This window comes from Aspergillus pseudonomiae (assembly GCF_009193645.1).
Source record: "Aspergillus pseudonomiae strain CBS 119388 unplaced genomic scaffold BDV37scaffold_168, whole genome shotgun sequence".
Classification (NCBI taxonomy): domain Eukaryota; kingdom Fungi; phylum Ascomycota; class Eurotiomycetes; order Eurotiales; family Aspergillaceae; genus Aspergillus; species Aspergillus pseudonomiae.
This window is the reverse complement of record NW_022476160.1, coordinates 1-13,214: the sequence shown is the minus strand read 5'-3', so window position 1 is coordinate 13,214 and position 13,214 is coordinate 1. Positions and strand designations below refer to the sequence as shown.

The following is a 13,214-nucleotide window of genomic DNA, read 5'->3' as shown; positions in this document are numbered from 1 at the left end:
AGCAGTTTGACTGCCTCCTTGATCTGTCCATTCGCTTCATATGCTCCAGCAAGCTCGTGCTCCGACGCCAGTCGTGAGGGATGGTCTTCTGCAAGCACTTCCGCACGTATGGCGACAACATGTTCTAGCAGTTTGACCGCCTCGTTAATCTGTCCATTCGCTTTATATGCTATAGCGAGCTCGTGCTGCGACGCCAGTCGATCAGGATGGTCTTCTGCGAGCACTTCCGATTCTATCGCGACAACATGTTCTAGCAGTTTAACCGCCTCCTTGATCTGTCCATTTGCTCGATATGCCATAGCGAGCGCGTGCTGCGACGCCAGTCGATCAGGATGATCTTCTGCAAGCACTTCCGTACGTATGGCGACAACATGCTCTAGCAGTTTAACTGCCTCCTTGATCTGTCCATTTGCTTGATATGCTATAGCGAGCATGTGCTGCGATGTCAGTCGATCAATGTTACTTTGAGGAAGATTTATATCCCTCCATTCGCAAGACTCCTGTAGCCAAAGAACAGCTTCTTTCATCCGCCCATCAACGAGTAAGCACTGTCCGACCTTTAGACAAAGCCTGCTCTTCTCTTCTGTACCTTGGCATTGCTCGTCCTTCTCTATCCGTGCCACATGCGGTAGGTAATCCCGCCACATCTCCCGATTAGTGTAATCGTCGGATGGAAAGACTTCCGCCAGGTGATTCAATGCAGCTATTGTCGTTTCTGTTTTACGACCTTTCTGATTTACCCACATCCTCGTCGCCAAGTGGACTAGCCTATGCATGTCGAGCTTAGTTCCATCATCTCTTCTCTCCAGGAACGAGTAGGAGCAGAGTGTACCGATCGCTCCTACCAGCCGTGCTTCAGGATACGCTGCTGGTAAAATAGAGTATGGGATCGCTCTCCACTCAATGCAAGATATAAATGCGAGGAGATCTGTGGCTAAGGTATCGCATTCGAGAATTTTGTTAAAGGTGATCGTCCACGTCTTCGCAACCGCATTCATCGAGTTCCGATATCGCGTTTTATCGCCGAAATCCGTGCTTATGAGTGCGACAGCATCCTGCTCTGTCTTCTTCAATAGGCGCAAATACTCGGAGATGGAGCTTTTATTAGTGTTTATATATGCTGCTGCCTGGGTGATAGCCAACGGGAGGTACTCCAGCTCCGTCAGAAGATTCACCACAGTCTCGGAGTTGTCAGAAGGGTTCTTTCGAACCAAAGACTTCTCTAACAAGTCCGTCGTCTCCTGTCTCGTCATCTTTCCTATCTCAACCACATCGCCGCCCGTCAAGTACTGCGCTACAGCTCCATGCCGCGTCGTAAATATAGTCAGGCCACCATCGCTTTCTGGCAGAAAGGCCAGCAACCCTTCTGTTTGATAGGTCCCGCGAAGCAAGTCAAGGTCGTCAGCGTTGTCGATAACTAGCAACCACTTTCCTGCGGTCTTTGCACTTAGCCGTTGCCGCACTAGGATTTTCAGGTCTTCGCCGCCCTCTTGCTCCTGGCGTATCCCTAACGCACCCGCTATCTCCCTGCAGCTTAGCTCAAACGTCTCCATACTCAACGCTTGTACCCAGAAGATAGAGTATTCTGGACAGTCCTCCTTAACTGAATATGCGAATTGTAGCGCGACCTGTGTCTTACCGATACCACCAAGACCGCTGAGCGCTACTCTCTGACAATCTTTATTTATTAGGAGCTTTTGTTTCAGCGTGTCGAGCTCTGCATTCCGACCGATAAACTTGTGATTTCGTTCGAACGGGAGGTAAAAGGTACGCTTCGCCCCTATAGCGTGTGAGTCCTATCTCTAAATTTCACGCTATGACGGCTAGACTAACCTCGTAGTGCTTCATCGACCGTTTGCGTGTTCACCACATCCGCCACCGGTATCACGCCTAGTAACTCCTTCGCGTATGCCGCTGCTGTTCCCGCCGCGTATGGCTGCCATCTCTTATTCTTGTGGGAGTCAGCGTAGTCGCAGATTCCGCGGATCACCAGGCATGGAAAAGTATTCATCAGGCCGGCCGCCTCCATCTCGAAGCAGAGAACTCCTCCGAATTCTGAGCTAATCTTGTCCCGTTCGACTCCGTCCCTCATCACCTGGTTCCCCGACGCGATTGCACCGTAGTAAATCATAGGTATATTGTCCGCCCGTTCGTTCCTCTGTATCGTCCTCGCGGTCGTACATGATAGACAGCTATCCTCTCCACTATGGTTGTACTCCGCTTCGAACAGCAAATCGCTTCCTGCTTGATCACGGCCGAACTTGAGGAGGTTGCCAAGCTTCGAGAGGTGTGGCGACAGACTACTTTTCCCTCGGTCGAGGTTGGATCGAAGCTTCGTAACGGCGGCGAGGAGGATTGTGGGCGGAGCATTGAGGAACCCCGTCCGCTTGAACCCGCTGGGCGTTGACTTTCCAAAGTCGTATTGCACTACCCCGCCATGTCCGTTGCCCGGCTGGCTGACAACAACGTCGCCAAGCCGAATATCTGCTTCTTTGCTTGGAACGCCGCCCCCAATTCCTACCATCAGCCCAAATCGAACGGCCGGAAACGTAGTCTTCATCTGCATGGCCACTGCCACAGCAGAGTTGGTACCGGTCTGGCCTGCAGGCAGACACGCCAGGACGACATTATGGGCTCCTATGGACCCTAGGGTGTATATATTTGAATCGGTGTGGTTCGAAGGAAGATTCTGATGTTCTTCGTCAAGCATCTCCTGAGCGGCAGTCAGCTCGTCCGGCAAGGCGCATACCCACCCGACCGTGTAGTCATGGTGGCTGAGGCGGCGGGCCATCTTGGTGTGGTGTCAGCTTAAACTGGCTTAAACTGGCTTCAACTTGGTCGTGGTCTTGATATCATGACCAGCACGAAATGCGAGACGCCGTCTTCGAGATTTATACGAGGTCAGGCGCATATCGTCTACGGCTGACATGGAAAGGGAGCGAGGCTACCGCCGCTGGTGTCACGTGGGGTCGAATGAAATCTGCAATCCTTGTACGGATGAGCAATACAGGTGACGAAGCCCAATAAAATCTTGGCGCTTGGATCGGGATTAAGATAAGTGGTGACCAGCTAGTCCGTCTGTATCTCATTGTTCTGAGGATCCGGATTCGCTGACAAAACACCAGTTGATACAACCGAAGCCCGGGTAGTTTATAGGTGTAAAACAACTTGTATTGATGGTCTTTTGTTTTATCCAGCTTGGTCTGGGCGCCTCTAACGCTGGTTGATAATGGCAAGACGTTGACTCTTCCCGTAATAACAGTTACCTCTTGGATTTATAGGCTGGATCTTTCGGCGAGACGGTTATGAATTGCTTCTAGCATTGCAGGCGTGATGCATGAAGTGATGGTGGGTGGGTCGGGCGGGGTAGGATGCGGGCAGGATACTGGGGCTGCTTGCGCTCGTACTAATTTTATATGGCAGGCGGACCTGAGGAGCGGTGATGTACGATCCGCATCAGGTCGACTGTAACAGTACTTGACTATGCGCCCTATGTTTCATACGGGTACACTTTTTTACCATCCAAAATTAGAACGAGCTTCTGAATACGGAATTAGCCATATTGGTATTAGCGTTTCATGTGACTAGAGTTTGAAAAAGCATCACTATGTTTCCAAAACATGGAAGGCAGTAACGGTCGCGTCTATAAACTTCACTCCAAAAGGTCTCCCGTAGAGCCAAAATGCTCCGAGGGTCCGGGTTCTTGAGAACCGGACTACACGTAATATCAATGACTGTCACGAAGTAACTGAATGCCTATTCACAGGTCTCCTCATTTTTTCCCACTTCCGAGACTTGATTGTTGGTCATCTGAAGCTCAATGCCTGTCTTACGTGGTCTGCTTCATCACCAAGCATCGGAACGATGGGCCTTCACATAATTCCCTGAAGTGGGGTAGTTGCTCATGTGGGGTGTTGATGTGCTGAAGCGGGGTGCTAGCTATGAACCAATCAGAGATGCATAAATTGAAACCAGTGCGACGCTGATGGCGCTAGTCCTCCAGGGTAAGCTGAAGTGTGGTGATGGATGACCCTATTTTCTCAGAATTTGTCAGTTCTGGGCGATGAATGTCTGCGATCCGAATAGAAGCCATTGTTGCCTTGGTTGCTGGTTGGGTTCAAGATGAGGGCAATGGATTCAAAAATTGATTCATGTAAGGCATTCATTTCAGCACAACTCACATGTTGGCCGCGGACAAGTCGCCTTTGAACAACACATACTTGCATACATTGACTAATCTTGGCTCAGTTTACCAAGGGGACCCTCTTCTGCAAAGCAGTGACACTAGCTAACCCTGGTGATAAACAGTTTACTTAACAAGAGTCAAGGTAAGAATTTCCTTACTGGGAGATAGGCCAACGTCCTTTGTGTATTGTAAATACAACGACCTGGAGTGCACCCTTAGAAGCCACTATGTTTCTTCGATCGATGTTCTCGAGCCTTTTGCGCGACGGAAAGCCCTTGTTACAGTCTGTACACCAGCTATGGTAATCTGCATCGTGGCACAGTTGCTGCAATAAGAACTTTGACGAGGGCGAATAGGAACTCGGTATATATAAGAACTTGATATTGAAGGTGTCACGCGATTGACAATTTCATTTCCACTAAAGAAAAACTCATTCTGGCCATACTATTACTGATATTTCAGGGGAGGATGGGCCCTACCAGGGTAATGATTTTGCTCTCCCCAAAACTCCCACAACCCTAGTGGCACTCTCCATCAACAAGGTACAAAAATCATACTCAAATTGTGGGTAGTCTTTTCGGATTTGTTGGAAATGTTGAGACTTTTTGAGAGTGGAAACGTGCTGGAGGGCAAACCGTGCTAGAACATTGCAGAGCTCTGAGCCACGTGGAAACTCAGGCCCATACACATCCTGCACAACATTGATGAAGCCGACCTCATTACACTCTTTTTCCATATTAGACTCCAATTTCTTCCTAGATACCTCTTTCAATGCATCTATCATATACTTCTCCGCAATAGCGTAAACTTGAACATTGATGCGTGCACGTCTCCAGTGAGATGGAAGAGTGTTAATAGAGGTATCTTGATGCTCAGCATCAACTTTTGGCGATTCTCCCAATTTATTTTCGTCCTTTCCACATAGGTCATTTAGGGTTTTGGGATGGTCATCGTAATCTGCACGATAAAGATAATCGAACATTTTGGAGGCGATGAAGGCATCATCGGAGATTGTAACAACGCGTGATCTGGTTTCCTTTTCATGATTTAAGCTTAAAATTCAGTGCGGACTTTATATAAGCTGTGATGGTATTCACCTTCCAATCATGCTTCATGATCCCGTCAAAGAACGCAGACTGTCGGCAAATAATACAGCAATGAAGTTGGAAGCTTGAAGGCTCGCATTTGATTTCAGTATCCGAGAACTCTCCAGTTTCGCGTAAGCTTTGAAGAACAGCGTACATTAGCTCAATTTATACACATTGATGTTGAGGAATTGATCACTTTGACAGCAGGCCCAGAAGATAGTTAGTATCAACCGCCATAATTTACTGGAGGTTTAACCAAGTTCGATTACTGATTCGAAGAGATGTGTGATGAGATAACCCTTCTGTCAGGTAATGAGTTGGGTGGAACTCGTTCAAACGTATTAATCTACCGGATAAATCCTTTGTCCGCATCCACTCCCCCTACGTTGGCTGAAAATACTGAATTGGTGGGCCATAACCCATGTCATGGGAGATTAACCTGGGAGAAAACGATTGTGCACTACATTATCCTTGTCGTATTATACAAGGTCTGCAGGCGCTTTTCATCCCCTAGCCAATGACTCGCCAACGAAATGTAAAGCCTATTAAAGGCAAACATGAGTCCGCCGCGGCAAGATGTCTTGGTACACTGAATTTCATTTCATACCAGATGGAATAATTAAACAATGAATTCCTGGATTTGATGGTTCCACTGCGGGGCTAAGCCTCTCACTGATGGAATAGTGGAGGAATGGAAGTTTAGTGCCGCAAGCTCATTTTCCTCCCCCCACCTCACTGGGAGCTTGAAATTGGAATTTAATTGGTACATAGAGTGTGCACGAACACTACTAACTGAACGATCGCTGAGAACAAAAATGATCAGTAAAGTTGAAAGGTTTTTGAAGGTCAAAGCCTCCTTTTACTCATATCGGACAGTCAAGTTTTAATTTAGTCTCATAGCCCTACTTTGTCAATCTAATATAGCAAAACAAGCAACAGAGGTGTAGCTGCGTGGCAGTATTATTTTTGAGGCTTAGAAACAAGGTCAGGTGATCTCCATATCACAACGGTGTCACACCAGAAGGAGAAAAAACCCAACAATCTAAACCTGGCCTCATTCTAGACCAGCATTTCATTTCAATTCTCAGCTCTGAATTACAAGGGATAACTAAATCCTGAATCTTCTCTTGAAAGTGTGAACAGTATCTACCCATTATCTTAAAATGTTGGTCTGCGACTTCTTCCGACGGGGTCGTTGTGCTTTTGGACGTAAAGTTTACACCAAGCTCAACTGAACTGCAAACTGAGGTACCAGATCGCTGCAAATTTGAACATACTGTCTGTGACAGTGATGAACGATCAACTAAATCTTCTCAAGCTTTAGATGTAAACATCAGTAAGTGCATGTATGGTAACATTGATGATTTGAAATTTTGTATTTTAATATATTTCTAAATTGCTAGTTCCACATGATAGTACCGCGGTGAGACGGGAAACCCATATATTTGACCCAGACGGAGAGGTCAACATAATTCTGCAATGCCCAGAATATCACTTTGCACCTTGGAACGATCATGAGGAACTGCCTGCCGAGGAGCCGCCTACTGAAGAGCCTCCTGCTGAAGAGCCTCCTGCTGAGGAACCTGTCATATTCAAAGAGCAACTTGAAGAGGTATGTACCAGTATTGTCCTTTATAACAAATGGGAAAAGGATGGTAGTGAACAAACCAAGCTTACCATACCTAAATTCTAAAATAAGGAACACGTGAAAACGCAGGTTTTTCGTATCCAAGCATCGGCTAAACACTTAATCCTGGCCTCACCTGTGTTCCAGGAAGCACTTACTGAGGGCTGGAAAGAAGGTTTTCATCTACTTGAGAAAGGTGCAGTTGAGATTACTATCAGCGGCTGGGATCTTGATGCTTTCTTAATTTTAATGAATATTTTTCACTGTCGGCCCCAAAACTTACCTCGGGATATAAGTCTGGAACTGCTTGCTAAAGTTGCTATACTAGCAGATTACTACCAGTGCCAAACTTTAGTTCAATATTTCGCAGACAGATGGATTAAAAGCTTGAGAGTTAATCTTCCCACGACATATTCCCGCGACTCGATGTTCTGGGTATGGGTATCATGGGTCTTCAGGCAATCATATGAATTTGAAAAATGCACATTACTTGCTATCTCACAGAGTAGCAATCGCATAACAAATCTTGGGTTGCCAATTCCAGAACAAGTAATAGGTAAGGCCCAGGAATCCTGATCTGGGAGGATATAATAACAATCGCCTAGACAAAATGAACATGCGCAGATAGGATGCAATTACTCTTATACTTTCCTCACTCGCCAAGTTACGAGATGCTTTTCTAGACGGAAGCCGTGGGTGCACCTTTGAGTGTAGTTCCCTCATGTTCGGAGCTCTTACAAAGCAAATGCACTCAAATGGTCTACTCTGTCCACAACCTGAAGCTCCCTTCATAGGCCTGAATTATAAGGGACTGGTAGAGACCGCGCGCGCCATAAAATCGCCAAAGTGGCCCTCCCACTACCGTATGTGTGGATCCTCATCTTTTCCCTCCTTGATAGTTATACAGGAAAGTACGGTCAAAGGACTGGATTCATCTTTTTTCCCTACGACTTTTTCCTATACTTCGAAATTATGTTATCTTAAGGATTGCTTGGAGTAGCCAGCAGCTTTTGGAGGCCAACATATTCTTAGTTTAAGGGACTAAAATATATCGTATTCGTTTAAATAAGCATGCTTCCTTCTTCTGAATAAAATAAAAGTCCGTTCAGCTCTCTGTTAAACGGTAAGAACTGGAAGCTGAGTGGTGATACGGTGAACTGATATAAGGTAATCTATATTTTAACAGTATACTCTCTTAGAAACGGAGCATTTTCAGAGTAATTCGTTGACTATCTGAGGGCCAAGCGCTGAAGTGGGGCGTCAGATATTATCCAATAGAAGATGGATGCGTAATGTGAAACCAGCCCCGCGTTGAAGACGCTAGTGCTATAGGGCTAAGACTTCTAACACATCTTCGTTCAGAGAGAAGCCTATCAAGGCCTACGACCAATCAATCCACGTTTGGCGTTCAGTGGTTCATGAAGCTGATATTTGTCCGTGAACAAAATGACTGGTAATCCATTATATAAAGCCAGCTGAACTTCGTGTAACTCCTCATCGGAGGAAATTTTGCCCCTCTCGGCTCCAATCATGACTCCATGCAACAACCGGTAAGGATGAATGAATTTCCTGGGTGAGATATCACTAATAATAGTGCAGAGTGTTTCTGTCCAAGCTCCTGAAGTTCACCATCGGCACTGATTGTGAAGAAGTTATCATCCACGGTGATATACTCAAATCACACTCGACGCCCTGGTTCGACAGCGATGGCGGTAGTTTTGCTGGTGATGAATCTTTTATAATCAAGGACACGGATAAACATATCTTTAGTCTTGTCTGTCAGTACTTGTACACTGGAGACTACTCTATTACGATTCCCGGCGACACGCCACCTCCCGGCCTGACATTTGGTGGACGAGAAAAGGTGGAGCAGGCCCGTGTACTCGAAGGATGCCTCTTTCGAGACACAGAGACGGTGGAACAATTCGCGGACTACCTTGTACGGCGGATTCAGCCACGGCCCTCTGAGGGTTCGCAGGGTAGCTATAGTCCTACGATGGATTATACCGAAATGCTTCTCACCCATGCTCGCCTTCATGTTTTTGCCGCAAAATATGGACTAGAGGAGCTGCGTGACATCTGCCTCTTCAAGATGTTGCACCTTCTCCATACTTTCCCAATATGCCAGGATCGCACTGGGGATATTGTTCGGTTGTTTGACTTTGCCCTCCGCGCGGGCACTGAGCGGTGCGAGAACCTAATTAGAATGGTGTGTCATTACGCTGCTTGGCACATCCGATTATTTCTGCACAACAGAGAGTTCGAGATACTTCTGCAGGAACAGCCCACTTTGGTTAAACTTTTACTTACTATAATGAGTGGTAGTCCTTAGTAATGGATTGGTCGTGACTTAATATATGGGAGTCTAGTTCCGTGTGTCTATGCCAAGGCTTATAGAACGGTGCGATTATCTCAATGTCCAGACCATGCGTAACTAAATCATCGCGGAATCATCGCACAATCATCGCGCAATCAGCTGGATTGTCTTAATCTAAGCAGCTTGCTTTAATTTACGGATTTAAGAGGGTTGGTCTTCCTTCAGAGCTCTCAATCTTCAAGAGGGTCTAAGCAGCAAGTCCGCATGTCCAAGCAGATCACGCCGGAACACAGAAGAACATTATCGGGCAAGATTCATTCAAATAATATGGCCTTCTTAGGACAGAATATACAAGTCCCCTTCATCCTCGCTTTAATTAGATTCCAGGGAAGATATCCTCCATAGTTACCGGGATTGGACAAGGGTATCATTCATGTTACGTCAGCGAGGTTACTGTATTAGATATTATACGGGTCCATGGGACTTCCATGCAAAACTAGTCAAACCACCCCAACCAGACAGTCGTGGTACACCGTTTACCCCACCTTAGATAGGAATCGACGATAGCACAATTCCCCAGGCGACGAATTCACGAAAGCCACTCTTAAATATTCACTTCATCATCCAAGCACTTCTAAGATTAAACAGCTACGTTATTCACTTGCCTAGAGGCCTGCTGAACCAACCTTTCGCTTGCAGTATCCTACGATGTCGGCTGGAGAGTCTGCTGGCGGCTTACTCGATTTGTCGTATGAAGATTTTACGAAAATGTATGATAATGTACCATATCTTAATTGTGGTTTATCGCTGATATGCTCTATCTAGTCAAATGCCTCTTTACCATGGCCCTACAGTTAAGATAAAGATCGGAGCCGCAACATACGACGTCTCTAAGTCGCTTATATGCGAATACTCGCCGTATTTTGCTGCAATGTTCAAAGGAAATTTTAAAGAAGGGGAAGACCAATCAGCAGTGCTAGAAGAGGTTGAAGGAGTTGTTTCAAATAGAAGCTTTCAATTGCTTCTCCAGTGGTTATACCTTGGTCGGGTTATTCTTGGCAAAGAATCTCCAGCAGAGTGGATATCTGCTATGATTGAACTCGCAAGACTCGCAGACATGTTAAGCATTGATAGCATGGAGTCGCCGATAACTGAATTTATCCGATCGACTATTTTAGCCAATCCTCCCCCAAACAATAATAGTTGTGTCAGAGACCCCAATACAAATGTCCACCACATCACTCCTGGGAGTGTTGACGCAGCGAGTCATTTACCTAAGGAACACTCGGTTCGAATGCTACTTGCTAAAGCAGCAATAGATGCGTACCTACACTGCGATGACTTTAAATTCTCCGAAGAACTTCGAAACGTACCAGATTTTGCAGCGGATGTTCTAGGGGAGTTGAAGATAGCTCTTCAAAGCGTTACGCTCGAGAAGTATACACCTTGCCACTTCAAGGACCCTTTGAGCGGGGAAAAGCTACTCTTTCTTAAAAACGCCAAAGTATCTCGCATGTTCTGAAGCTCAGTGGTGCTACTAAATATCCGGGTTACACCAAAGGTGGAACAGCTGGTTCGTGGATATTCTGCCTCTCATCGCAACCCAACCCATCCACGTAGGACGAATACGGGGATAAGGAACGCGGTACAGAAGTATCTCTCAAATCAAATAACAAGTCCAGAATGAGGTTTTATTCAATGCTCTTCATTTTACTACCCGTACCGAATCGTAGGGTATAGCACTATGGAGCTGGGATTACATATACTAGCTTCCAATGAAGGATTAGAGCTTATCTAGTATATGTAATGATGCTCTGCCAACATACACTAGCTCATTTTGTGGCAGCATGCGACAATAGCCTTATAATGAAGTACATCATTAGTCTGGCAGCCTTACCAGGCGACATTTATGGCCACGTATTGTATTAATAGTGCATGTATATTAAGCAGTGTCCTTTTCCCTTTCCTTCAGCCAGAGCCTGGTATGATTAACAAATCTGCGTGCCGCACCTACCGCCACTCTCTGGCGAACAAAGAAAACGGGGCTCTCCTTGCGTGTTTGTGCAATGCCAGTGCAATGCCAAAACAATTTTCTAACGATCCTTAGTACAGAGATAAATTCACTGGGAAGTATCTACATAGAATAATAAGTACTTTGTATATTGAGTTACAGGCTGTATACATTATTTTGCGTCATAGAACGGCCAGTACAACGCAAAATACAAACCCGTAGTAAGGGCTTTAAGAAGCATTTACAAAAGTGACTTACTATATTTTATATAAGGGTGCCCAAAAGTATTCAAGTGTATAAATATTTGCGCCAGTATTGCAACCAGCTGTAGGAAATACTCTATACTCTCTTCCCAGCAGAATACCTTGATACAATCTAGGGAGACGTTAGAAATCGTCAACCGAGGACGTGAAAATGGGAAGCAGGCCGAAATCTGGACTAGCGATTATTTAATGGGGTTTTCATTTCTACGGTCGCACCTGGACGAACCATTTAACCTCTCCATGGCTTATCTAATGTAAATATGCTCCTGTACAAAAGCATTGCCTCTAATATACTCAAAGATCCTGAGGGTAGTCAAGGTATCTGACATTCAAGCGATGCTTGTCTACGGTGTGTCTCCGCCAACACATATCGTTGTCCACGGACTCATTGCAGTAGTTACAGTGACGATCGTCCAGATGCACGGCTCGGAAGTGTCGTAACAGACCCGTGTGGCGGGAGTACTGCTTGAGACGCCGATTGTCACATCCTGCGGGGTTTCCATAGCACTGAAAGCACGCTCGGGGCTTCGCGGCAGTTCGGATGTCTTCGCCAGCCTCCTGCAAGGCAATTTCATGCCGTGAGGGTGACGGGGTAAGAGGAGGGGATTCGGTTGGCGCAATAACTTCTTCTCTGGGGAGGCTATGCTTTTGGGGTTCTTTCACCGGAACGGTCCGTTTGGGCCGTCGACCTCGTCGCGGGCCACCTTCCAGGACATCACAATAGAGTCGAACTGCTTCGGTAGCCTCATTTCGCCGCTGCCACTCTGCTTCCACTGACAAGGAGGTAGGCCAAGTCATGAGTTTACCCAGCAGGTGAATCTGCTGCGGAAGGAGTTGCTCTTCAATTTGGAGTTGCTCTTCAATTTGGAGCTGCTCCTTAGCCTCTTCGTCTAGAATAGCAGTGCCCGCCAGTTGCCGCTCAATATCAAGGACCGCCTGCTCCTCATCAAATTCCTCTCGTACACGTTGGCGGAGCGCATACAGCAGTCGATTCCGCGTGTTTGTGACTCCCCGTTTCAGTTTGTCAAGCTTATCGAGCTTCCAGCTAGTCTTTTTCTGACTGCGCTGAAGCTTTTTGGAGAACGCATCCCGCTTCCGAATAGCCTTCTGCAGCTCTGGATCGTGCTCCACCGTGGCCTTCTGCGCATCAGTGAGCTCTCGGGGCCGACGTGGGTCAATCCATCGTCCCATCCTAGTGACTGCCCTCATCATGGCCGAATCTGGTTTGAGTCCTCTCATCAACGCCTGCATATCAGTGTTGATTCGCCGAGGAAGGTAATGATTCAGGAACGTTCGGATGTCCGCGTGCTTCATGATCAAGTTCTGTTTGGCGTCGCTAACAAGACCTAGCAGTCCCAACCGCTCTGAATCAGTAATGCATGACGGAAGGACGGACAAGATGGCATATTCCATAACTTACCGCTTTCATTTAGAATGGTGCCGCCACCGTACCGGAACCGATGCGTGAACAATGACCACTTAAAGCCGGCGATCTCCCCAAAGGTCTTGAGCTGTCGAGATAGGGTACTTTGGGAGATAGGCTGATCGCGATGTATCTGAATCTTGCCGCGGACGCTTTTGACCTTGCAGAATACATAATGTTTAGCCTTGTCCCGTTTCAATGGGACCTCCATCTGCTGGCGGCCATCCTCCACCCACAAGCGTCGCAGGTCCTCCATAGACTTTATTCCCGGAACTCGAAATGCATCATCATGAAAGAGA

General features: G+C 46.6%; 6 protein-coding genes across 6 annotated transcripts in view; 3 read left to right on the top strand and 3 right to left on the bottom strand.

Annotated features, from left to right (window-relative positions):
• BDV37DRAFT_277050 (kinesin light chain) overlaps window positions 1-2,791 on the bottom strand; it is a gene marked incomplete at both ends in the record, with an annotated part of 4,297 nt that extends 1,506 nt beyond the window's left edge. The window contains 3 exons of the mRNA XM_032085683.1: window positions 138-1,603; window positions 1,640-1,780; window positions 1,834-2,791. Of these exons, the coding sequence (XP_031934593.1) occupies window positions 138-1,603; window positions 1,640-1,780; window positions 1,834-2,791 (2,565 nt within the window). The remainder of the gene's footprint in view (window positions 1-137; window positions 1,604-1,639; window positions 1,781-1,833) is intronic.
• Window positions 2,792-4,661: 1,870 nt separating this feature from the next.
• On the bottom strand, window positions 4,662-5,511 carry BDV37DRAFT_277049 (BTB/POZ domain-containing protein; the record flags this gene model as incomplete). The annotated part of the gene is made up of 3 exons (XM_032085682.1): window positions 4,662-5,222; window positions 5,284-5,410; window positions 5,471-5,511. 3 exons carry the CDS (start codon window positions 5,509-5,511, stop codon window positions 4,662-4,664), a joined length of 729 nt encoding a protein of 242 aa, XP_031934592.1.
• Window positions 5,512-6,089: 578 nt separating this feature from the next.
• Window positions 6,090-7,885, top strand: BDV37DRAFT_277048 (uncharacterized protein; the record flags this gene model as incomplete). Its single annotated transcript, XM_032085681.1, has 5 exons — window positions 6,090-6,109; window positions 6,691-6,859; window positions 6,974-7,450; window positions 7,530-7,764; window positions 7,809-7,885. The coding sequence occupies 5 exons, from the start codon at window positions 6,090-6,092 to the stop codon at window positions 7,883-7,885; spliced, it is 978 nt and encodes a 325-aa protein (XP_031934591.1).
• A 404-nt stretch (window positions 7,886-8,289) lies between these two features.
• On the top strand, window positions 8,290-9,251 carry BDV37DRAFT_266075 (uncharacterized protein). Its single transcript, XM_032083871.1, has 2 exons — window positions 8,290-8,451; window positions 8,501-9,251. The coding sequence occupies exons 1-2, from the start codon at window positions 8,432-8,434 to the stop codon at window positions 9,231-9,233; spliced, it is 753 nt and encodes a 250-aa protein (XP_031934590.1). The 5' UTR covers window positions 8,290-8,431; the 3' UTR covers window positions 9,234-9,251.
• Window positions 9,252-9,828: 577 nt separating this feature from the next.
• On the top strand, window positions 9,829-10,845 carry BDV37DRAFT_266073 (uncharacterized protein). The gene is made up of 2 exons (XM_032083870.1): window positions 9,829-9,988; window positions 10,044-10,845. Exons 1-2 carry the CDS (start codon window positions 9,927-9,929, stop codon window positions 10,738-10,740), a joined length of 759 nt encoding a protein of 252 aa, XP_031934589.1. The 5' UTR covers window positions 9,829-9,926; the 3' UTR covers window positions 10,741-10,845.
• A 941-nt stretch (window positions 10,846-11,786) lies between these two features.
• On the bottom strand, window positions 11,787-13,171 carry BDV37DRAFT_289557 (uncharacterized protein; the record flags this gene model as incomplete). The annotated part of the gene is made up of 2 exons (XM_032088497.1): window positions 11,787-12,838; window positions 12,913-13,171. 2 exons carry the CDS (start codon window positions 13,169-13,171, stop codon window positions 11,787-11,789), a joined length of 1,311 nt encoding a protein of 436 aa, XP_031934588.1.
• Between the last annotated feature and the right edge of the window lie 43 nt (window positions 13,172-13,214).